Below are 27,218 nucleotides of genomic sequence, written 5' to 3'. Positions count from 1 at the left end.
CCTTCACATGGCGGCTGCATCGATAACGGTGTAGTCAGAGAGCGATGCTGTCCTTTCTGTGTCTAGTGACGGCTTCGTTGCTGGGCGTCAGAGCCCAGTGGGAACCCAACGTCGTGGACGGTCGCAGCACCATTGTCCACCTGTTCGAATGGAAGTGGACGGATGTCGCGGTAGAGTGCGAGCGGTTCCTCGCAAAAAAGGGCTATGCTGGCGTACAGGTGAGACACGAGAAAAATAACACACTTTTCTTTGTCAAGATATAACGTCGTGACGCAGAAGGCATGAGACAATACTTTCACTTATCAGCTATAATCATCTGTACAGTTTCAAGAAAAAAATCGGGTTTTAATAGATAAGGAATGCAAAGTAGAACTGAGACAAAAATTGAATAAATAGACCAATATGAGCATCCTCGTCAAAGTCGGTAACAGTGGATGACCTATTGTTGTTGTTGTTGTTGTTGTCTTCAGTCCTAAGACTGGTTTGATGCAGCTCTCCATGCTACCCTATCATGTGCAAGCTTCTTAATCTCCCAGTACTTACTGCAACCTACATCTTTCTGAATCTGCTTAGTGTATTCATCTCTCGGTCTCCCTATACGATTTTTACTCTCCACGCTGCCCTCCAATGCTACATTTGTGATCCCTTGATGCCTCAGAACATGTCCTACCAACCGGTCCCTTCTTCTTGTCAAGTTGTGCCACATCTCCTCTTCTCCCCAATTCTATTCAATACCTCCTCATTAGTTACGTGATCTACCCATCTAATCTTCAGCATTCTTATGTAGCACCGCAATTCGAAAGCTTCTATTCTCTTCTTGTCCAAACTGTTTATCGTCCATGTTTCACTTCCATACATGGAAACACTCGGTGCAATTACTTTCAAGATGTTAACAAATTTCTCTTCTTCAGAAACGCTTTACTTCGACCGTTATAAGTTATTTTATTGTCAAAATAGCAAAACTCATCTACTACTTCAAGTGTCTCATTTCCTAATCTAATTCTCTCAGCATCACCCGACTTGCCGAGCGGTTCTAGGCGCTAGAGTCTGGAACCGCGCGACCGCTACGATCGCAGGTTCGAATCCCGCCTCGGGCATGGATGTGTGTGACGTCCATAGGTTAGTTAGGTTTAAGTAGTTCTAAGTTCTAGGGGACTGATGACCTCAGAATTTAAGTCCCATAGTGCTCAGAGCCGTTTGAACCATTTTACCCGACTTAATACGACTACATTCCATTATTCTCGTTTTGGTTTTGTTGATGATCATCTTATATCCTCCTTTCAAGACACTGTCCACTCCGTTCAACTGCTCTTCCAAGTCCTTTGCTGTCTCTGACAGAATTACAATGTCATCGGCGGCGAACCTCAAAGTTTTTATTTCTTCTCCATGGATTTTAATACCTACTACGAATTTTTCTTTTGTTTGCTTTACTACTTGCTCAATATACAGATTGAATAACATCGGAGAGAGGCTACAACCCTGTCTCACTCCCTTCCCAACCACTGCTTCCCTTTCATGTCTCTCGACTCTTATAACGGACATTTGGTCTCTGCACAAATTGTAAATAGCCTTTCGCTCCCTGTATTTTGCCCCTGCCACCTTTAGAATTTGAAAGAGAGTATTCCAGTCAACATTGTCAAAAGCTTTCTCTAAGTCTACAAATGCGAGAAACGTAGGTTTGCCTTTCCTTAATCTTTCTTCTAAGATAAGTCGTAAGGTCAGTATTGCCTGACGTCTTCCAATATTTCTATGGAATCCAAACTGATCTTCCCCGAGGTCTGCGTCTACCAGTTTTTCCATTCGTCTGTAACGAATTCGCGTTAGTATTTTGCCGCTGTGACTTATTAAACTGATAGTTCGGTAATTTTCACATCTGTCAACACCTGCTTTTTTTGGGATAGGAATTATTATATTCTTCTTGAAGTCTGAGGATATTTCGTCTGTCTCAAACATCTTGCTCACCCGATGGTAGAGTTTTGTCAGGAATGGCTCTCCCAAGGCCGTCAGTATTTCTAATGGAATGTTGTCTACTCCCGGGGCCTTGTTTCGACTCAGGTCTGTCAATATTTCTTCTGTTACCCAAGGATTCTACTAGCCCTCGTCTTTTTACCTACTTGATCCTCTGCTGCCTTCCATACTTCATCCCTCAGAGCTACCCATTCTTCTTCTACTGTATTTCTTCCCCCCATTCCTGTCAATTGTTCCCTTATGCTCTCCCTGAAACTCTGTATAACCTCTGGTTTAGTCAGTTTATCCAGATCCCATCTCCTTAAATTCCCAACTTTTTGCAGTTTCTTCAGTTTTAATCTACATTTCATAACCAATTGATTGTGGTCAGAGTCCACATCTGCCCCTGGAAATGTCTTACAATTTAAAACCTGGTACCTAAATCTCTGTCTTACCATTATATGATGTTTCTGAAATCTGTCAGTATCTCCAGGCTTCTTCCATGTATACAACTTTCTTTTATGATTCTTGAACCAATTGTTAGATATGATTAAGTTATGCTCCTAACAAAATTCTACAACACGACTTCCTCTTTCATTTCTTACCCCCAATCCATATTCAACTACTGTTTCCTTCTCCCCCTTTTCCTACTCTCGAATTCCAGTCACTCATGACTATTAAATTTTCGTCTCCGTTCACAACCTGAATAATTTCTTTTATCTCATAATACATTTCATCAATTTCTTCATCATCTGCAGAGCTAGTTGGCATATAAACTTGTACTACTGTAGTAGGTGTGGGTTTCGTGTCTATCTTGGCCACAATAATGCGTTCACTATACTGTTTGTAGTAGCTTACCCGCACTCCTATTTTTTATTTATTATTAAACTTACTCCTGCATTTAATTTTGTATTTATAACCCTGTATTCACCTGGTCAAAAGTCTTGTTCCTCCTTCCGGCCGGAGTGTCCGAGCGGTTCTAGGCGCTTCAGTCTGGAACCGCGTGGCCGCTACAGTCGCAGGTTCGAATCCTGCCTCGGGCATGGATGTGTGTGATGTTCTTAGGTTAGTTAGGTTTAAGTAGTTCTAAGTTCTAGGGGATTGATGACCTCAGAAGTTAAGTCCCATAGTGCCCAGAGCCAGCCATTTTCTTGTTCCTCCTGCCACCGAACTTCACTAATTCCCGCTATATCTGACTAACCTATCCATTTCCCTTTTTAAATTTTCTAACCTACCTGCCTGATTAAGGAATCTGACATTCCACGCTGCGATCCGTAGAGCCCCAGTTTTCTTTCTCCTGATAACGACGTCCTCTTGAGTAGTCCCTGCCCAGAGATCCGAATGGGTGGCTATTTTACCTCGGGAATATTTTACCCAAGAGGACGCCATTATCATTTAACCACACAGTAAAGCTGCGTGCCCTCGGGAAAAATTACGGCTGTAGTTTCCCCTTGGTTTCAGCCGTTCGCAGTACCAGCACAGCAAGGCCGTTTTGGTTAGTGTTACAAGGCCAGATCAGTCAATCATCCAGACTGCTGCCCCTGCAACTACTGAAAAGGCTGCTGCCCCTCTTCAGGAACCACACGTTTGTCTGGCCTCTCAACAGATACCCCTCCGTTGTGGTTGCACCTACGGTACGGCTATGTGTATCGCTGAGGCACGCAAGCCTCCCCACCAACGGCAAGGTCCAGGGTTCAAGGGGGGGGGGGGGACATTTGTTAATCACTAAAATTGTTATTGATTGGCACTCGTGGTCTAGGTGTAGCACCTTTTGACTAGCAATGAGCGGGATAGGGGGGGGGGGGGGCAAAACAATACCTATTATTTCCACGAGAAAATTTCGTGTGCGAAGTCTATCAGAAAAGGTATACCCTGAGACCACGAACATCCGTGCTCTTTCTCTCCTCCGGTATGGGTATGTGGAAGCTCCGCTCCTTTTCGCTTTCCGGTGAACCAGAAGAACTTGGTTGCAAATTAGTCGTGCAGTTCCACTGAGGTGGTGGAGTAGTCAGCGTAAGCACACAAACCATGATCATAAGCCAAAAAGCACTTTAATATGCTATTTTAAACACTTCCTCGGTAATGGAAATGGTCTCTTTTCCTTTTTGATAAGTTTTGTTTGTGGTGATAAACGGAAGATGCTATGACATTGCGACGAAGGCTACTGTCTCTTTCAAATGAATTTAAAAAAATTAAAAAAATAGAAACTAAGAGGCGATTTTTGAAATATTACACATAACACTCAGGTATATTTCAATATTTGTGCTTATAGATACAAAATCTATGTTACGTTTTACGTATAAAGCATTTCATGTGAAATATACCACATATTATACATACGATTTTGAAAATCAGCCTATTAATTAGTTAGCTAGTTACTTCTTCCACATGTCATTTGAACGATTCTTTTATAGAAATGATGTAGAACGAGTCAGTTTACAAGATATGTATACGTGATTAGTGATGAAACAAATAAACACATATTTTTAAAGTCCTGCTTATGCAACGTGGTCACTGAAACATCATAGAAGGATATGTCAGTCAATGTTGTATAAAATCACAGTACGGATGTACTTCTACATGCCCGAAAAAGCAATGGTTATAATTGTACGGTAAATACTTCCAGTAAAGCAATTAATCCTTTAAAATGGAACTTAGGATCGGTAAATTCTCAGTTATTACCAAATGCATCTGAAGCTTTGCTTATCTAGCGACGTCGTAGCATCTCGTTTGCAACATATTGCACTTCATTTCTGGCTGCGCCACGTTTTACCTGGCTGAAATCGTATTATGATGGTAACACCAACAGCAAAAGGAAATGATATAAGGGGATTCATTATGATCAGGAACGTAGGGCAGAGAGTGAGTGACTGCCAATAGTTAATTGACAGGCTTGTTCTCATCCAAATAATAGGTAACCGAAACCACCAACAATAGTTCACGTGTACATGCCGACGTCACAAGCAGAAGACAAAGAGATACAGAAAATATATGAGGATATTGAACGGGTAATTCACTATGTAAAAGGAATCACATTTTAATATCCGTGGAAACTGGAAAGCGGTAGTAGGGGAAGGAATAGTAAGATTTACTGGAGAATATGGGCTAGGTAGTAGGAATGAAAGAGGAGATAGACTAATTGAGTTCTGCAATAAACTTCAGCTAGTAAGAGAGAATAAGTGTTCAAAATTACAAGACGGGGAGTTATACTTGGAATAGGCCTGGAGATACGGGACGAATCCAGCTGATTACATCATGGCGTAATAGAGATTCTGAAATAGAAAATTGGTTAGCAAGCCTAGTATCAAACATCAGTCTTAATCTGAGAAAGAAATTTTCGAGGACGTACGTTTGGGGCACTGCGTTGCGTGGTAGTGAATAATGGAGTGTGGGAAATAGAAGAGAATCGATGTTGTGCAGTAGAAGGATGTTGAATGTTGATAATTAGGTGGGCTAGTAAGGTAAGGAATGAGGAGGATCTCTGCAGAATCAACTAAGAAAGTAACATACGGAAAACACTGACAAGGAAAAGGGGAAGAACGAAATGACATTTTTAAAGATATCAGGGAAAACCTTCCATGATACCAGAGGGAACCGTGGAGGGTAAACACTGTACGGGAAGACCGAGACTCAAATACATGCAACAAATAATAAAGAAAATTGGATGCAAGTCTAATTTGAGATCAAGAGACTGGCACAAGAGAGGATTTCGTCGAGGGCCGTATCGAAGCAGTGAGGGACAGACATCACAGCTCGAGAATAGTCACGTTCATTATTTGGACAGAGTGAAAAATAAATTTAGATTTTATTATCTGTAGTTTTTCATTTCCATATGAATAAGGTGATCCGACGGGAATCAAAATGACGTCTTTTTACAGTGTACAATGAATATTCTTGATGTGTTAATCCGTTATTCAGGAAAGACTGCTTGTGGATCCAATCGAAAGGATACGTTACCTGAGACGATGAACCGCCGCTCCTACAGGCTTCATACTGCATTAAATTATGAATACCAATAAAACTATAGATATCGCCACTGTTACATCCTTAAACGAGTTTCTCATATCGGGGCAAATCAGTTTAAAATTACCTATAAAATTTCACTAGCATATGGTATACATAGCGTACATGGCAGATCCTAAACAGTGGTTGCTTTATTTTAAACCATAAATGTTGTTTATGAACAAGAATTTAACAACAGGTACGACTTGGTAAGTTAAGACAGTGTTTCCATTTCCAGCTCTTTGTTAATGTTCACTGACGTGGGCTACGTTTTAAGCTTTAATTGCAGATTAAAACAGAGTTCTACCCTATTTAACAAGCTGTTACTGGTACTGATATTCTCCATAGTCATCGTTGGACAGTATATGGAACTTCGTTTTTGTAAATACTGGAGTTATCCGCATTTTCAACTTATGACACCTGGTACTATAATTGTAAAAGTGAGTGTAATTTGAAGTATTATACCAAGTAATGTTCCAGATGAAACAATTACGATCGTTACATTTACTGGGAATTCTACGTCCATGAATTCCCTCGCTAGTGAAAAAAATTAAATTTATTTCAAAGAACAGAGGGCCCAAACACACCTGAGAACCTTTATATTTCTGTATTTGTCGATGTGAATAGTATGCTATTAAGAGATTATCTTCGTTTAACGTCTGATCTGCTTCTTCCTTCTCGTATCAAAACTTCATGTACCGGGAGAATCAGCCCACTGAATAACTATCGTTGCTTGTCTGTTCCTTAACTTAAACATGTGGTATTACTAATCTACGTTTTGAAAATCCAATATTTTTCAATGTGCACGAGTGACAAAATTGCTTGCTTGTATCTACATCCGCTTTTCGCTACAGGTTTCTCCTCCTAATGAGTGCATGGCTATTACCACCAAAAACAGGCCGTGGTGGGAGCGCTATCAACCCGTGTCTTACAGGCTCGTCAGCCGTTCTGGATCCGAAGCAGAGTTCGGTGATATGGTGAAACGTTGCAACAATGTTGGAGTCCGGTAAGTAAACAGCAAAATCTTCGGTACTAATTGCTATAGAGCATGAAAAATTGTAAAATGGAATAAATTTAACAATCCCCATTCACTTTCTGTAGGTGAAACTGAAATTAGAAATCGAATTATGTGGTGTAATTAGCAAAATGATACAGGAAACTGTGTGAAGAGGTATCGTAAATAACTGAATGGATCTCAGACTTGATATGACTACGCCAGAAGTATTCTGTACCTTCAGTCGAATTTCTTGTGAAAGTACTGAGCCGAGAAATACCTGTATGATGTATAGTCACAAGTGGTACAAAGAATGGATACTTCATGATTAGGCACATGCAATTTGCGAATTTGTAGCGATGTGCAATATTACTCGAATTAGTAGGCCTCTTCCGGTATGCTACACAGTTCACTATGAGCAAACGAAAGATACGACGAAAGTGATCACCAACAATGAGAACAAATTGCTTCATACAAATAACTGGAAATTTCATACCATAACGAGTTTAACAGTATCACCACATAAAATTAGATGTTGATTACTTCCCAAGCCATGAGGGCGAAGAACAGCTGATAGTGCGCTTCTTTCCGAGCCATAACAAAGATCAATTATCCGTTACCGGTCTCTAGAAGGTATTATTTGTACCGTAGACGAACAGGTTCGTCAAATACGTTAACGTATGATTCCAGCAAATGAACGGCTTTGAGAGCACAGCGGCAGGTGGTATAGCAGTGTTATTAATACTTTGTGGGCAGATTGTGCTTTCCTGTAAGAGTGGAACAGTTTTTCACGCAATCAATTATTTGTATTGTCTGCGTACAAAGGTGTGAGATTAGTATGTGCAGTGAAAACCGCTCTCGCATGTAGATCATCCGGCCAAAAGAGTTGGGTATGCATTAAAGCTATTGTACTAATCTTGGTCTGCCAAAAATTTCAAGCAGCACAACTAAACAGAACGTACTTTTCCAGAGATTTTCCGTTAATGGTTAAGGTCAACGCCAGTTCGAGTTCTTGAACTTCGAGAAGGGTAGAGGAAAACAGTTTCGACTAGAAGGACTACTTTCCCCAAGACATTTGTCATCTCATTACTACTTGTATTTGTAGATCACTTTTCCATAGGCTTGATCTCGAATCGTAAGGAGAACAGGATAAGATATTGCGCTTATTCTGGGTGTGCAAACATTGTTAATAATGATACGTAAGACTAGAGAATCCACAGTAATTTTAAAACTGTATGCTGTATTTGCAGTTAGACTCAGCTGATTTCGATTTCACGGAGCCTAACGTTTTAACACAGCTCTAAGGCCATCAGTGTAAGATCTTTTCACAACAGACACCAAATGATGATTCTGGGTAGGTAATGTTTTGCACCTTGCAGAATCTACGCTGACGCCGTTATCAACCACATGAGTGCGCCCTGGGACGGTCTGAGCGGTGTTGCAGGCAGCAAACCGAGTGGTTTCTACTACCCTGACGTCCCATACGGCCCGAATGACTTCCACTATCCTTCCTGCGAAATCACCAACTACCAGAATGCTAGCAATGTAAGTACTAAGCAGCTTCATACATAACAAACCAATAGTTCTCAGGATATTATTGTTGTTTTCAATGTACCAAATGAATCCATCAGATTGTCTGGACAGCTCACGACGGAAATTAGAGATCACTGAGGTGCAGCGACTGTCAGAAGCTCTGAAGAGCATGAAAATTAAGCTTTTATTACGATATAAGAAACCTAAAACATTTCTTTGTCTCAAATCAGCCTATCGTACAGGGTGGTAGCAATTAATATATTATAAAACTAGAAACCCGCCTCGGCTGCGAAAACAGCACCTAGTATTTACCTAGGTTTCGGCGTAGATAACTACACCTTCTTCAGAACAATAAAACCCACAAGTGCGTAAAAAGACCTTTGTCAATTATTAAAAGAACACCATGGCTATACATTTATAAACGAAGAAAGGGGAACACAAACAGTACATATGTACAAAGTCTAAAACCGTTACTTAACTTAATGGTGTAACCTCCACCTCACACCGGCTTCTTTCAATAATTGACAAAGGTCTTTTTAGGCACTTGTGGGTTTTATTGTTCTGAAGAAGGTGTAGTTATCTACGCCGAAACCTAGGTAAACACTAGGTGCTTTTTTTGCAGTCGAGGCGGGTTTCTAGTTTTTTAATATATTAGCCAACGGCTGCTGACACGCTGCAATGTTGAAGGTTCTGGATGCAATTAAAGTGCAGCTATTCGCAGAGGTTCACTGTGGCCTGAAATTATCGTACTGTAGCGAAACTTGGTAGATATTCTAACGCGTTAAGGTGGAATCCATTTACCTGGGACAAAAATTAGTCCCAATTTTGGCCACCAGCGTCAAATCTGGCGCTGTGAATGCAAGCAAGACGTATAGAAATTATTCCGTAAGAAATGGTTTAGGAAGGGGACGTGGGCAGAAAAGGTCAAACAAGTGAGAAAGGCATAATGTTTATTTCGTTATCAACCGTCGCTTTCGCAACGTGTTCAATATGAGCGCTGGAGACGTCGACGAGATGCTGCATCTGTAAAACATCATCAACAGTTGGTCGCAATAGTTCCGGTGGATTCCAAGCAGCGTGTTCCTATATAATGGCGTTGCTTTAGATATCCCCAGAGCCAAAACTCACATGGATGCAGATCAGATGAACTTGCGAGCCGTGCATCTGGGAAACCTCTGCAGATAACACGTTAGTGGAAGGTTGTATTAACCAGATCTTTCACTGGGCGAGCGTCATGGGGTGTTGCTGCATCTTGCTTTAAAACAGTAGTTTCCACAGTTGGGCTGTTCCAAAGCAGGAATCACATGGTGTTCAAGGACGTCCCGTGTGCATTCTTTTCTAAGAAGAACGGACTGAGAATAAAGGTGCTTCTAAACCCTCACCACAAAGTCACGTACAGCGATGCAATGGCTCTTCGTGCACAATACGTGGTTCAACAGTACCCAAAATTCGGCAGTACTGTGTATTCACTGCACCCTGTGTTGTAAAATATGCCTCGTCACTGCATAGCATATTGCCTGGCTGCATGTCATCCGTACCAGAAACCGAAGAGCAAATTCAGAAAGTTCTGAGGATCATGAGGTTTCAGTTGCTGCACCGTCTTGATCTTGTACGGGTACCAATGTGGAACAGACCGTAAAGTTTTCTGTACTGTTGACCATGGGATGGACAAGTCTCGTGGCACTGCACGAGCATTAGCGCTAACCAGGGCACGTCGTCCACGGTCAGTTATAGCAACAGCGACCTCATCACTAACTGCCAGTGGCATAGGACGCCTTCCTCTTCCAGATGCCACACCAAGCTCACCCGTCATCAAATTTCATTATCGTCTTCCTTAAGCGATTTACTGACATCAGACCTTTGAGTCGGTGACACGCTCTCAGCGCAGCACTGTAACTGCTGCCACTGACGTGAAACTGTTAATAATAGTGCATAGTCTTCTCATTAGCCATACTGTTCCCTCAAGTCATGGCTTTTAAAATGACAGCATGGATGTCATACAATCATGCAAACAATGTACAGTGCCAGATTGGCACCTAGTAGCCAAAATTGGAACCAGCTTTTACGGACCGTAACATGGTTCCACATTAATGCAATAGGTTATCTACCATCTTTCGTTGCCGTACGATAATTACAGCCCGCACGGTAGTCCCGTGGGTAGCTGCACTTTCATTATAACCACCCGGTAGTTGTGAATGTTCTATAATGCAACAGTAAAAATCAGGAATTTGTTTGGAAACATTTGTATCTCATCAGTTGTTCGAACAGTATTTCGCTGCACATGTTGAAATACTGGTCTGGGCTGTTTGTTGCTGCTACAGCATAGTGAGCCAAGTTTGTATCTTTTTCATAAAGATGACGATATGGTCAGTTCGTTGTTAGTTTATAATGTACTGTATATTTGATTATGGAAATATCGCGTAACCTACGTCTTTCTCAAAATGATACTACAGAGCTTACAGCACCTGAGCTCTCGGATTATTACCAGACAGGCAAGGTTAACTCGGTGAAACATGCCAGCAGAGTGGTAATGAACAGCACAGGCAAGGAATTTCTCCACCAGTGGGTTTCAGCTGTCTTGCCAATACCCTGAGTAAAGCGGCGCATTGCCATAACACGTCAGCTGCTCTCTTGAATATATAGCTGTTATTTTTGTAGAAGTTTCGTTCGCAACCCAGCAGTCTATGAGGATGTGGTGGCTATGCCACATAAGGGGACCACATGGAGTTACCAGCGGCAGCCATGAGTTCTGGTCTCCAAATTTGTACCGGCTTCTATCACTAAGTTTGCTTTTCCGACATAGAGACACAGCAATTTGTGCCTTCTGGGCCCACCCCAGCAGCAGCCAGACTCCTGCCCAGGAGGCAGCATGTCACATCCTATGCACGGCAGCGGTCTCCTGTCGCTGAAGTGTGCACATATCTGTGGTACGCATCTACAGCCCCCAGGTTGCTGCCATCCACTGCTGACCTACCACAGCAAGATTTCTTATTGTCTTGATGCACTGCTGATGCCAGGTGTTTGTGATGTGGGTCACACAATGGAGTTACGTACCATGTACTGAGCACAATCATCAGCAAACCTGGGTGCAGTATGTTGCAGCCAGCTGGCCAGATGGTAGATGACATCTTGCCAGCAATCCGGCTCTTTTCCCATAGACACGATAGATAATCTCTACATCACACCAATGCAGCACTAATGTACAAGTTTATCAAACACCAGTAGGCTACCAGGGTAATAGACGAGAGCAGTAATACATGGGTGGTTATGCCTAAGAAGTCTACAGATGGTTCCAAGAAGTATTGGTTCTTCTGACTACCGCCACAATGATAGAAAGAGGTGACAGATGCACACCCCATATCCAAAATCACATATATAATCGATATCTTGTAGCAGTGCCAGTATTTCTATCCCATGGATTTAAGTAGTGGATACCATCAGATGGAGGTGGACCAACCGAAGACAGCATTCACATCACCCAGGCCCTTTAACAGTACTGTAAGACGCCATTCAGACTGAAGAATGCTCATAAGATGTTTCAGCAATTGTTGGATGGAGTACTAAGGTGACCGAGGCCTCAACAATGTCTATGTGTTTGATATGTTTTCTTGAAAGACGTAGAGAAAACTTGAGCTGCAAGTGTGATATGCTGTTGATTGGTCTTCAGTGAGACCCGACGAGCGGTGGTCGGTGCGCCTCCGCACTTGACACGAACGGCCCCCGGTGCGCCTCCGCACTTGACACGAACGGCCCCAGCACGCGGTCATCCACCAGCTGACTACCACAGCAAGATTGCCGACAGTCTTCGTGCGCCGCTGACGTTGTGCTGTGACTCAAGCAATTAGTTCGCGTGCCACACACTGAGCACAGGCATGAGAAAAGCTGGGCAACAGCGTGTTGCAGCCAGCTGATCAGATTCTAGTGGGAATCTCGCAAGCCATTTCGCCCTTTTTCTGTGGAGTAGGGACGTGTTTGTTACCTCGCACCAATGTAGCGCTAATACATGAGAAAAAAATAAAATATTAATTTTGACAGCCGCACATTTCTGGGCCTCGACCAGCCTGCTACCCCACCTCAACCCGTTGCCAACTGCCATCTCGGCATTGTAGTCACCCATCAGCCCCTAGAATGGACTATAGTTAATATGTTTCAAAAGTGTTAACACAAGGATTCGTGATAAGTCATCATACCTACATAAAGGGGTGATTGTGTGTACTGTTATTGCTGCTTCCAATCAGTTAAACGAGTTGTCATTCGAGTTTCACCAAATTTTGTTCCCACTAATTGAAACTTAAATCCAACAGTTTTTTAAAGTGAAATTTCCTTCCTTAATAAGTCAAATAAAGCGCCACAGAAAATATTACTAAAGTAAAACAGTCCTTCCTCGAAGCAATGAAACACAAATAACGTTTCTTTTGCTAATGTTTATTATTATAGTACATGCCCAGTTAGCGAAAGTTGAATAACGCTAAGAACATATAGCAATTATATAGCTGTATGCTATTTAAACTTTTTATAATGCATATAGCCATTTAGTGACTCTGAAAAATCACGCAAATTCTCACTACAAAGTGTTCATTTCTGTGAACTACTAAGAGTAGAACTAATAGCTTTCCTATGTGCTGCTGAGTATAGGAATGGAATATTTCAAGTACTATTGCCAGCCAAGGGGGTAAATTACCATGTTTTTAACTACTATGCGTGACTGATAACATGCAAGTATCCAAATTTTATGTCTCTTCTTGTTCGGTGACATGTTGGCAAATGAACGAATATGGAGACATTAAGCGAAGAGAAACTACTTTTTCTTCTCGAGTGTCGCGTCAGCGGTGTACCATAGTCGGTCAGTAACTGCAGCTTGCCTAGTGTAGCGGACACTGTGTAGAGTATCAGGAAATTGTAACAGGAGGGAGTGCCGATTCAATCCAATGACATACGCACCATCATGGGTACTTCTCATCTAATAATAGACGTTCGAGTCCAGAAAACGATTCCATTATCGTTTAACGTATATATGAACATCAACATAGTTTATGTTGAAGACAGACCATCCGACAAATACTGCCTACAGACAGATAACATTACAGTTCCTGAGTTCATGCTTCCATTCTATCTATAAGTGCAGGTGATATACAGAGTGTCGGTTTTATTTGGGTGTTCAGAAGACACAACTAGGTAATGAAAACGCGCGACGATAGATATAAAACCCTATTACCCAAAATCACTACCACACAAATGACACGTCGCAGCTCCTAATATCAAATCGTCACATTTATAGCACATCATTTGAATCTTCCAATTGTTCAGTTATTTTTTTTTTTTTTTTTTTTGGTTCACAACCCATACCCATTAAGCAAACGGGTAGTCAGTAAGAGGATGTATGGTAAACCGACAATCTCTCATTCAATAGTGTTCAATTTTTGAATCAATCTCGACAATGGTTCACTTTCCAACAAAAGTTACGCATCAAAGTACTTCAGATCCGAGTAATCTATCTGCATTCCGTAGAATGAAGTAATGTGCTATAATGATAGAGCTATCACCCGTGTACGTTTTAAGCAGCTTATTACACATATGCAGCCGAGAGTCAAGTAGTTGTGATGTAGATTCTGTACCTGCGGAACAGATGCATACTTCGAGCACAGTTAGTAATTATTTTGGAAAGTGATTTGATTTATTTCTTCTTACATTCTCAGTGTTGAATGTCACCAGAATAACATCACTAGCACTCTCGACGGCTAAATTTGCTCTGTTTTGTGTGTAATTTCAGGTCCGAAACTGTGAGTTGTCGGGCCTCCATGACCTCAATGACGGGTCCGAATATGTGCGTGGCAAAATTGCGGAGTATATGAACAAACTTATCAGCTTTGGAGTTGCAGGTTTCAGGTAATTACATAACTAATACCACCAGTAACTTCTTTCTACGTGCTATTTTGCTTTATCTACACACTAAGTACTCGTAAATCATATCGGCCCAAAAATACCCGATGTGGATCATACTTGGGTCAAAGTGTCAGATGCCGTATCTAAGACGTAAACTAGAAACTACTTGATGTAAAACCACAACACAATATTAACAAAATCTTTTGTGAGTGGTTGCGGATCAGATGTAGACGTCTGTTAGAAATTGCTGCTTCTTAGCTTCATGTGGAACTAAGGTATGCAGTCAACGAAGACAGTACCAAAACAACAAAACTTTGGTTATGAAGATACTATTGCCAAAACTCTTCTGTCCTTCGGTCGTAGGTGCCAGTTACGCTTTCTGGATACCTTTTCTTCCTCTGGCATATTGTCGCGTACATGAGGAACAACTAAATACTTGATTCCTTTCTGGATTAACCTACGAAAATTCGAGTGTTTCTGACATCTTCGGAAATATGCGTTTGTTCTTTGGAACATCTTATTGCCACTTGATTTACCGTGGTCACACACATCGAGAAATGTTTCATTGCTCCATGGCACTACGCGCATCATTGTTTAACATTACTACTCTTTGTCAACGACAAAGGCCGTGCTTGACAATTGAAATCCATTTTCCGTTCAAAATAAACCTTAATACGCTGTGAATGCCACCCGTGAAAGATAACAACAAATGATTACTGAGTTGTCAGTCTGACCCTTGACAATACTCGATGGATTTTGTACATTAAAATGTTAGGAGACCATCTTGTTAAATGTTCTGAAGTTTCCACTACTTTTCCTTTAGAATTTCATCACTGGTATCGATCTGAATGTTCCATGGCAAACCTTTGTCACTGTATGTGTTGGGTAAAAAACTAGTAACGTCAATAAACGATTTTCTATTGAGTTAGAGTACAAGCAATTGTGTTTGCATTTTGCTTTCCTGGAATCATCAGGATGGACCCGTTTGGAGTAGTCAAGGTTTCTAGAGCACAGCGCTTTGCCCAAAATGTAGCCGCGTGCCTGTCTGCTGACTGCACTTCTAACACTGGAAAGCTATTTCCACGAAGTACAGGAAAATGTCTACCGGTTATGCAGTATCTGACGCTATAATCGTCTTTCGGATGTTGATGTCATTCTTTCTTTCCGTACTTGGTGAGAAAAATTAGAGAGACATTCTGCATTATGCAAGACAACTAAAAAAACATTGTCTTGTATTAGGCAGATTATCACTCCAGAACAGCATTATGGTCAGAATGGCCTGGATACATTTTGCTGGAACGATGGGAATATTCTTCTGGCAGCATAACAACAGTTCCATTCAGTTTTTGTGATAGTGTTACTAGTTTCTTTAACTACAAAGCACTAGTTTTCGACAACTGTTTCTTTTCAGATTTCTAAGAATAGAAGTCTTTTCCCACCTCGTCGTATTATTTGTCATTGCAAGGTTTTCGTACGTTGTGATGCTATCTATACCTGTCAATACCAATAAAAGAGGAAAGGTCTCCCTAAAGTGTTGAAAGATAGTATACGCTCTAAATCAACGTCTATTTCTACCAGCCGACATGACACAATCGTTAAATACAATAGAATCGCCGCAAGGGACAATGGAGTTCATACGCCCCTAGCGGCTATGTTCATTTCGAATTTTCATTTATGTGAATGTCTGGTGATTCCCCGATTTCCTGCAACATCCTCGTCCAATCTCTGTCTCTAATTACATCGTTTCGATTACACATTAATTATTAACAAAAAATTTCGTTTTTTTCTTCCTACATGTTGCTACACCTAGCCTTGAATGAATAAAACTGCCTAAGAATTCCTTTACGAACACCAGATAAGTACGTCGGTAACTAGTTGCGCCGAAAACTCAAACTATACGGGGTATCCCAAGACGAAGGGTCAACTTTCACGGAAATCACTGAAACGATCATTCTAAGCTAAAAGTCAAGTACAAATGGGCTCTAAAATGTGAAATTCAAGAGCTATGGACACTTCATCTTCCGTACTGTGTAACAAAATCTCTTCTACTGCACTCCACATTGTGAGAGGTGGTATCGTAGACCAAAACAAGGAAAAAATGCGCTCTGAAGTGCATACCCTAGGAGCTATGAGCACGTGTTCATCTTCCCTAACGTCAAAGAAATCTCGGAAGGAATAGAAGAGATCTCTTCTGCAGCATCGAAGATGAAGTGCACATCGCACTTAGACATTTTTGCTTCGAGTGATAGTCCTTGTTTTATCCCTGAACGTTGGCCATGCCTCCTGGGGACACGCTGTATTGTCACAACGTAACATACGTTGCGGACTATAACTGTGTCTGTAGAAGAACAAAATGTATTCTAACTGGTTTTTCTCAGATATCATAGCTATCGAATACAAGCACTACTAAAACAAGAGCATCACACTGAACACGAACCATAAAAGTATTCGTAAGTACAAGTAGGCTTTAGATGCTGTGAGCAGTTGGTGATGTCATGGTCACGAAATATATACATATTAGTAGCAAAAAAAGTACAGCAGGATTTATCCCTTCATAGCGGTCAAGGATTACAAAACAGTTTCTACGGAACCGCGTGGAAACATCCGTATCCATGTAATTGGTGAATTCCGTTTTATAGGCTTTTGGACGTGATTCAAGGTCTATCTCTGTCGCAAAATTTTCGTCTGCTAATGCTGGAAACATCTTTAGAGACTATACATACGAGATGGCAGTTTCAAACTTAAATAATCTCAGCAAGCCAAACTGTTTGCACGTATCAATGCAACTGTTGGTTCGTGACGTCATCAGTGTGCTGCCTAGGATCAAGGCGTGGCACCGACTCCAGTTATGAAAAAGACTGGTGCTGTTGGCTTTATTTAGCTGTGAGGCCCGCAGCTCGCCCAGTTTCAGCCCTTCTTCTTTTCTGGTAACGCTATGTATGTGCTTTTTGTACATCCTAGCTTAGTAATAATCGGATCTCGATCTACTGTTCATATATGATATTCGGTTTTACCATAATCTCTGAACTTATTAACTTTCTGCGTCTTTACAGACTCTGATGAGGACTCTATCATTAGGAGATGGAACGTTACACACATAAAAATACCTTGGCCCACGCCTAATGCCTACAAAACAGAATCTAATAAGGACGGGAATAGCGGTCGTGAAAGCCTGCATTGTAAGATATAGGTCTTTGCTTTGTAGCAGATACCACAGTCTGAGTGTCTGCAAAAGTTGCCAATATCTTACTGACATGAAGCACTGAAACAATAAAAAACATTCATGTGACACAAGTAGAGAGGTGAAGGCCACACATATTCGGAGAGAAATAATCTGGGGTTCCATTTATCGCCATCTACCACTGACGAAGTTCTGAGTATAGGTGTCAAGCCACTCGGACAGACTGTAAAAAAGAAACGTATTTGTGGAGCTAATTATGATACAACTATTCATGCACACACCAGTCATTTCTGGCTTGGGAAGGTCGCCAAAGTAAATGTTCTCCCACATAACATCCACACTGCATGTCACACCTGGGAATTGCTTACTGTTATTTGTAATCGGACTATAGTTGTTAAGCTAAGCACAATATAGTGTGCTTTGAGAAAGCGATTGAATATGCGAAGTGGCGAGAAACGATTTTCGATCAAAGGTTCCATTAATGTCGAACTGTTATTGAGATTTGAAGCAACTACGTGAATATACGTAGAACAGTTTCTTTGATTAAACAAATTATATTAGTACATTAAACACAAATCAAAAAAAGTTTTGCATCACCTCGGTTCCGACAGTTCCAGAACATGTACAGAAAATTTGTGTAGAGATCAACATAAACATTACTTCTACCCCTCTTTATTGCCCATGAAAACCGCACATTGCATGTTGTACCACCATATAGCGAGACCTTCAGAGGAGGTCGTCCAGATTGCTGTACACAGCGGTTCCTCTAATACCCAGTAGCACGTCCTCTTGCATTGATGCATGCCTGTATTCGTCGTGGCATACTATCCACAAGTTCATCAAGGCACTACTCAACGGCGATTCGGCGTAGGTCCCTCGGAGTGGTTGGTGGGTCACGTCGTCCATTAACAGCCCTTTTCAATCTATCCCAGGCATGTTAGATAGGGTTCATGTCTGGAGAACATGCTGGCCACTCTAGTCGAGCGATGTCGTTATCCTGAAGGAAGTCATCCACAAGATGTTCACGATGGGGGTGGGAATTGTCGTCCATGAAGACGAATGCCTCGTCGATATGCTGCCAAAATGGTTGCACTATCGGTCGGAGGATGATATTCACATGTCGTACAGCCGTTACGGTGCCTTCCATGACCACCAGCGGCGTACGTCGGCCTCAGATAATCCCACCCCAAAACAGCGGAGAACCTCCACCTTGCTGCATTCGCTGGACACTGTGTCTCAGGCGTTCTGCCTGACCGGGTTACCTCCAAACACGTCTCCGACGATTGTCAGGCTGAAGACATATGCGACACACATCGGTGAAGAGAACTTGATTCCAATCCTGAGCAGTCCATTCAGCATGTTGTTGGGCCCATATGTACCATGCTGAATGGTGTCGTGGATGCAAAGATCGACCTCACCTTGGATGTTGGGAATAAAGTTACGCATCATGCAGCTTGTTGCGCACAGTTTGAGTCCTAACACGACGTTCTGTGGATGCACGAAAAGTATTATTCAACATGGTGGCGTTGCTGTCAGGGTTCCTCCGAGCCCTAATCCGTAGGTAGCGGTCATCCAAAGCAGTAGGAGCCCCTGGACGGCCTGAGCGAGGCATGCCATCGACAGTTCCTGTTTCTCTGTATCTCCTTTATGTCCGAACAACATCGCTTTGGTTCACTCCGAGACGCCTGAACACTTTTCCCTTGTTGAGAGCCCTTCCTGGCACAAAGTAACAATGCGGACGCGATCCAACCGCGATATTGACCGTCTAGACATGGTTGAACTACAGGCAACACGAGCAGTGTGCCTCCTTTCTGGTGGAATGTCTGGAACGAATCGGCTGTCGGACCCCAGCCATCTAATAGGCGCTGCTCATGCATGGTTTTTTACGTCATTGGGCGGGTTTAGTGACATCTCTGAATAGTTTAAGGGACTGTTTGTGACATAATATACAAAGTCAACGTCTATCTTTAGGAGTTCTGGCAACCGGAGTGATGCAAAACATACTTTGATGTGTGTATATGTTGTTCTCAACCGTTTCTGTGAGCATCTTTATACTACCTCACATCTCTAGAGTGTGTTCTTCACACCTGGTTGCATCTGCACCTTTGTATACACATTAATCTGGGAAATTATTAGCTTATAACTAACAGTACTGATACAGGAGCTATCTAAACTTTCCTGACATCATGAAGTTACAGAGAATCGATGCAGCAAAACACATGTGGCCTAGCAATCTCGCTTTGATTTATGGCGCACTTAACGACCTCAACACTTATTATTTTGGGAGTGGAAAGAGGCCATTCATCTATCAGGAAGTAATTGATCCAGGTAAGGCGTCAGCGAACGGTGCGTATAATCCTGTTTATATCTTAATATGTAAATGATACCTGTTCCAGTGATACTCATTTTACGCAACCCTTACAGGTAACGAAGGAGTGAAGAAAGCTGAGTACGTTGGCTTGGGAAGAGTCTGCGAATTCAAGTATGGAACGGAACTTGCAACTTGCTTTAACAGAAGTAATCCGATGAAGTACTTGTACAACTTCGGTAAGAATATGAGCTTAAGGTACAGTTTGTATGTATTATTTAACAAGCAAATATCCTCTTCCTCGCTCTTTACGAAATATGTTAGGCATGTTTAAGCAAAAAGGAGTTGATTCTAGTTGCGAGATGTGTTGGTTGTATGATTGTTAAGCTTAATTTGAACAGTGATAATAATAGCCACGTTCTATATACCACAGACGACAAAATTGTTTGCTACGTGACATTTTTACATTGAACACATCTGAAAATTTTGTGTTGAAACTACTTCTTTCATTAAATTTCTGCAGAAAATGACTGCAGCGATTTTGAAATCTTTCGCAGGTGAGTCATGGGGCCTGGTGAATGGCAACAACGCTCTAGTGTTCATCGATAACCATGATAATCAGAGGGGCCATGGTGGCGCTGGCGAAGTTCTCACATTCCAGACACCGAAGCTCTACAAAGTAAGTGCTCATGGTTCATTCTGCTTTAAAGGTGATTTATAGTGTCATACTGTGTACATCATGTTAATGGCAACGTTATCAGTGTGGATGCACTGAGGGATTACTTACAACATAATGCTGCGTTACCAATAACGGAATGTCGGCTGACAGACTACAAATTCAGAACAACATCATAGCACACAAGGTGTCGAATTGTGTAAAGGATCAAAACGTTATGCATTTCTGAAGGGATTAGGTGCTATAGAACTAATTTTAATTTATCTGAACAGAATGTACAGGAAATAGCATGACTAATAGCGAAAACTGAGAGACACAAAATCATTCTGATAAACATGAGTTCATATACGAGTTGTTTACTAAATAACTGTAATCGTGTGGTTACTAAAAACCGCTAACTTCAGTGCGAATTATTATTCCACTTACTACAAATGCATCTGAAATGTGATCTTTCTTTAACGTCCCTATCTCTTGGGGCTCAAACTTGCCGAAAATCCGAATTTTGTTCTTGAGTTACCGCACCAACCTTTCTACATCTACATAGATACTCCAAAAGATGCTAGATGGAGGTTATCCTGTACCACTACCAGTCATTTCATTTCCCGTTCCACTCGCAGATAAAGCGAGGGAAAAACAAATGTCTGTATTCCTCCGTGCGAGCCCAGTTTTTTTGTATCTTATCCTCTTGGTCCTTACCCGCAATGGATTTTGGTGGCAGTAGAATCGTTCTATAGTCAGCTTCAAATGCCGGTTCTCTAAATTTTCTCCATAGTGTTTCTCGAAAGGGACCCGCCTTCCCTCCAGGGATTTACATTTCAGTCCCCGAATCATTTCCGTAACACTTACGTGTTTTTCGAACCTACTGGTAACAGATCTAGCAGCCCGCCTGTGATTGCTTCGTGTCCTCCTTCAATCTGACCTGATAAGGATCCAAACACTCGAGCAGTACTCAAAAATAGGTCGTACCAGCGTTCTAAATGGGATCTCCTTTATAAGTGAACCACATTTTCTTAAAATTGTCTCAATAAACCGAAGTTGACCATTCGCCTAGCCTGCCACACTTCTCTCATTCTCGTTCCATTTCATATCGCTTTGCAGCATTGCGTCCGCATGCTTAACAGACTTGTCTGTGACCAGTAGGACACCGGTAATATTATATTCGAACATTACAGGTTTGTTCTTGCTACTCATTCACATTAACCTACATTTTTCCATACTTAAAGCTAGCTGCCACTTACCACACCAACTGGAAATTTTGTTTAAGTCGTCTTGTGTCTTCCTATAGTTACTCAACTTCGACACGTACTCCACAGCATCATCAGCAAAAGCAACCGCAGACTACTAAAACCCCTGCCCGCCAAGTCATTTATGTATGTAGAGAACAACATACTTCCCTGGGGCGCTTCTGATGGTACCCTTGTTTCTGAAGAACACTCTCCGTCGAGAACAAGATGCTGGGTTCCATTACTTAAAAAATCTTCGGGCCAGTCACATATCAGTGAACTTGTTATGCTTGTGCCTTGATTAACAGCCTGAAATGAGTCACCGTGTCAAATGTTTTCTGGAAATCTAAAAATATGGAATCTGCCTGTCACCCCTGACCCATAGTCCCCAGTATACCAGGTAAGATAAAGGCAAGCGGAGTTTCGCACGAGCGACGCTTTCTAAAACCAAGATGATTCGTGGACATAGGTTTCTCAGCTTCAAAAAGTTTATTGTATTCGAACTGAAAATATGTTCAAGGATTCTGCAGCAAACCGATGCTAGACACATTATTCTGGGATTTTGCTTGTCCGTTCTTTGACCCTTCTTGTATACTGGAGTCGCCAGCATTGTTTTCCACTCGCTAAGGACTTTGTACTGGGCGAGAGATTCACAATAAATGTAGGCTAGATGACGTGCCAATGCCGTACAGTACTGTTTGTAAAACCGAACTGGGATTCCATCCGGCCTTGTATATTACCATTAGGCTACCAGACGCGATTTAGGAAAACTACGAGAAATGCAAATTTGGATGTCGGGGGGGGGGGGGGGGGCGTTGGGGTTAATTCGAACCCCTGAACTTCAGAAAGCAAGTGCATGTCTTATATACATTGGTAAGTAGCAAGTTTCAGTTGTAGCACATGTGTCACAATCAGTAACGAGAAGAAATTTTACCGTATGATGATGACGATAAATTATTAGTGTGCGCGCACGACAGCATGATCTTTAGCACTTGTATTAAAATTAAATGGGACGAGTGTATTTAAAGGTCGCAAAATTATTAAAACTGTAACTAAAAGGAAAAACATGTAACTACGGTAATCACGTACATTGTCAGATCGATAACTTAGAGGAAAAAGTAGGGAAAACAATTAATATAGTACAGCAGATAGCTGTGGCCCGAACATTGCTGGAATAAAAAGGATCAGCCAGCCACTAATATCTCCAGCACGAATGCTTAGGGTGGAGACCAGACACTTGATACTGTAAATTCTTCACCATTGTCGTCTCTTTGTCATGTAAAACAGAGGCAGTTCCCTGCCAAAATTCGCTTCCATGCTATCATCACACCGTAAACGGCACTCTGTTAAAGTGTGGCATTTAGTGATTTGCACGCCACAAGTGTCACAGACTGGCAGCTCCTCTCGCCAAAGTAGGAAACCATGTGTCAGAGAACAATGTCGAGCTCGGAGGCAGGTCAGGGTCACTTCCTCCATTCTCAGTGATCCGCAGAAGAAACAGATTGGCCGGGTAGTTGGCGTCACTAAGCGCAGATTATTGTCTCTCATGGTCAGCCACTCTTCCCATACCCCCACCTCCCTCACAGACAGACACACACACACAAAACTGCATGGATCTTCGACGCAACAGTGAAATTACAGCCTGAAGGGGAATAGCACATTGTGTCACGTCGTGTTCCTTGTAGCAGTCCTTGACAGCTTGGTCTGCTCGTTCGTTTCCCCACATTCCCACATGCCTCGATGTCCAGCAGAATGATCCCTTCTTCTCTGCCGTTGGATTATTTACTGCTGGTCCCGTATTGGCTAGGCCTCTTTCTCAGCTGCATATTCCTGGTGCAGCGATTCTAGAGAATTAAGGGAATCGGAGAAAATGATAAACTGTTTACCCTGGAGACACCTGATCTGTTAGAGTACATTCAGGATAACACGGAGCTCTCCAGTAAATATGGTATTCTTTGGAACTACCAGTGTATACAACTTTAAAACCGTGATGCCTATCTAAAATAGTAAAAATCAGAGACAGAAATGTAAAATCTGGAGTGTAATATTTTTTCCAGTTCGTCAAGTCTAAACTAATTTTGGGCCTCTGTAGGAGCCAACCTTTAAAATCACTTACACCCATCTCTAAAAATTCAAATGGGTCTGAGCACTATGGGACTAGAACTTAGAACTACTTAAACCTGACTAACCTAAGGACATCGCACACATCCACGCCCGAGGCAGGATTCGTACCTGTGACCGTAGCGGTCGCGCGGTTCCTGACTGAAGCGCCTAGAACCGCTCGGCCTCACCGGCCGGCCATCATGATGTTCAAAATACAGTAAAGTTATCAAAATCCTACAACAAATCAACGTTACCGAATGGGTCTGTACTCTGAAAGAAACCTGACAGGTGCACAACCAGGACGGCAGTCCTTCTGTTTATTAAGTGATTTAAACTGCTTCACTACATCGAGAATATCTAGTTTTAAGTTAGTGATGTTTTCAGTTGGTCTCGATGCAAGTTCTGGGGTATTTACTCCATCTTCTTTGGTGGCACCGTCATCAGTAACATTACCATTATTACCGCACTGTGAAGGTATTGACTGCGTCATGCCACTGGTGTATTTTACATGCGACCAGAATCTCTTTCGGAATTATGCTTGAGTTTGAGGCAGAATTTCGCTGTGGAATCTATTAAAAGCATCTCGTATAGAACTCCGCACTAAATTTCGAACTTATGTAAAATTTCGCCAATCTAGTAGGTATTGCGTTCTTTCATATTTCTCACGCTTCCGCGATGCTTCTGCAATAGTGTTCTGACCTGTTTTGAATACCAAGAGGGATCAGTGTCATCTCTTATTAATTTATTTGGTATATGTTCCTTAGTTGCTACCGATACCATTTCTTTGAATATAAACCACATTTACAACATAGTTTACTGGTAAAGGCACTACGTCAATTCTACCAACATTTGATGAGATGGAAACTTCGATGCTCTAAATGGCGAGTCTTCGGCCTTTGTAAGGCGTAATTTAATATTTCTGCACTGCACAAGACGGTCTTTAATGTTTTATTTTCTATAAAGTACTTGGAAAACGACCCATAGTTTACACCGGTTTATTTCAGTCCAGCTGTTGCGAAAACAAAACGATTAACTTTTTTTTTACCTTTCGGGCATACCTTACGTGTTCGTCGTTAACCACTGAATTTGTTTGCAGATGGCGAGCGTATTCATGTTGGCTTGGCCTTACGGATTTCCACGAGTGATGTCTAGCTACGTATTCAGCACCTCTGACGATGGCCCACCACAGGACAGCAACCAGGCCATCATATCACCTACTATCAATGCGGATGACTCCTGTGCTAGACCATGGGTTTGCGAGCATCGATGGAGACAGATCTACAACATGGTCGGATTCAGGAATGCTGTCGGATGTGAGTGTGTGGGGCATCAGTATCCATTAGTTTTAGTCGCTACTAACACTTGTATAATGAGGCATCAGTATCCATTAGTTTTAGTCACTACTAACACTTGTATATTAGCTCCCAAACTGTGACCTATATGAAGCAATGAAACAGAGTCACAGTGCACAGCAGTGATTGCCAAATTCTCATTTGAATAATTCAGAAAAATGTCTTCGGCTTTTTGTCCATTATTACCAATGTGAGGCGCAGAGGTGCATTGTACTACGTATTTATTCTTGCACTATGGTATGCATGGAATGCTCACTGCGTTCTTGATGCCCACAGCTGGGGCTGTGGCCAACTGGTGGGACAATGGCAATTATCAGATTGCCTTCTCCAGGGGAAACGTTGGCTTTGTGGCGTTCAACAACGAGGCAAGTTCTGACCTCAAACGGACACTTCAGGTGAGATTCTGATTACTATCTTTCTGCATTCACAAGTAGATGTTGCGAAAACGTTTACAGCCATAGTACATCCACAGACGGGTCTTCCTGCTGGCACTTACTGTGACGTCATCTCCGGTAACGTGAGCGGGAGCAGCTGTACCGGTAAAACCATCACTGTTAACTCCGATGGTACGGCCTACATCAGCATCGCCTACAGCGAGGATGATGGCGTGGTTGCTATCCACACTGGCGTAAGTAGTTCCTACTAACTTAATAATATAAGTACGCGAAATTTATTTACACAAATGATTCCTTCAGAGTTCGTGCCAGGATATCAAGAGCATTAGCTCTCTTATTCTCTAGCCATCTCACAATGTCAGAGAAAGAGCTGTGCCAATTATTGTATAATAACTTTATTCACTCATAATGTAATTTGGCCCATCCAGTTATTAACGGACGTCCGGAAACATTCCCCATAGGTTTTTCACAAAGTGACACTGCAGCTGCTGGTGGTTATCGTAATTTTGGGGATACTTTTCAAGACTATGTCTCTGGTCAGATTATTAGGTGTAAGATGTGGAGAACAAGGTTATGTGATGGAAACTGGATACAGCTGGATAACCCAATTTGCATACTACTGAGACTAAAGCTACTACAAAATGTCACCACTCCGACAAGTTCATTTTTGCATCAAGATTGATTAGATTAATTCATGCTCCCTCTGCTCACAAATTTCCTGTCAGCCAAGTTACCGTAGTGTTCCTAAACGTCTTTATTGTACTCGAATAGCTGATAGAAGCCAATAGATCTCTGGGAATAAGACTCGCTCGCCATTTTTAAACTTCGGAACTACATCGAAAGATAAGTCAATCACACAAATTCGCAGTCCGTCGATAGGCAGGTATGCAAGACACGCTAAAGAAACCGTCGACTGTTGACGTTAATGGAGTTTCCTTTTCATGTAATATTTCAGATTCATGTCATAATTTTGATTATTATGTATATAAATGCCTCATTTTAATTTATGTATTTTTCCTTTGTTTTTTCAGGCCAAGGTCTCATAGATTTTCGACTTCAAGACCAACATCTTATGGCTTTCAAGATGGTTTGCTGCGTCTTTTGTGAGCATTGTTGCTTGTTGTTAACTTGAAATGTTAAGTACTTTGCAGTCGCAACTGTAACCCAGTATCATACAATTCCTAGCGTTTTGTTTAGACTGCATTAGTATCTATTTAACACGTTGCGAACTGATGACGATTTACTTCCAATGTTCGAATTAACAATCTGTTATTTTCAATTTACATTTGTAATCTGGTTGCCCATATTGTGTGAAAATGTATGGGAATGACGTGGGGAACACACTGAAGCGCTGTACTCGCTGATAAATAAATTTTAAATCGCCAAAAGGGGAAAATAATTCCGTCGCCATAGTGTCCAAGAGTAATGATGCTACTTACTGAAAATGAAATAAATAAATATATGTAAAAATGTGAGACCAGCTCTAGAAAAGAATATCCATGGCCACATCGAGGGAGCAATGAAACGAGAATAATTCACTCACATATGTTCACTTGCCATACGAGTGAATGGTAACCCTGTCCCTACCAGAAGCGAATTATTCTCAGCTATCATCTAGTTA

The 27,218-nt window shown here is 41.8% G+C and overlaps 1 protein-coding gene across 1 annotated transcript; it reads left to right on the top strand.

The window, feature by feature from the left end:
• Positions 1-26,985, top strand: LOC124772921 (alpha-amylase 2-like). Its single transcript, XM_047249359.1, has 11 exons — positions 1-218; positions 6,804-6,955; positions 8,323-8,488; positions 14,247-14,362; positions 19,741-19,868; positions 19,965-20,087; positions 20,406-20,527; positions 24,947-25,163; positions 25,479-25,597; positions 25,675-25,830; positions 26,629-26,985. Exons 1-11 carry the CDS (start codon positions 45-47, stop codon positions 26,641-26,643), a joined length of 1,488 nt encoding a protein of 495 aa, XP_047105315.1. The 5' UTR covers positions 1-44; the 3' UTR covers positions 26,644-26,985.
• The last annotated feature ends 233 nt before the right edge of the window (positions 26,986-27,218 follow it).

The sequence above is a fragment of the Schistocerca piceifrons genome, chromosome 2 (assembly GCF_021461385.2).
Source record: "Schistocerca piceifrons isolate TAMUIC-IGC-003096 chromosome 2, iqSchPice1.1, whole genome shotgun sequence".
Lineage (NCBI taxonomy): Eukaryota > Metazoa > Arthropoda > Insecta > Orthoptera > Acrididae > Schistocerca > Schistocerca piceifrons.
This window is presented reverse-complemented; position numbering and strand designations above follow the sequence as displayed.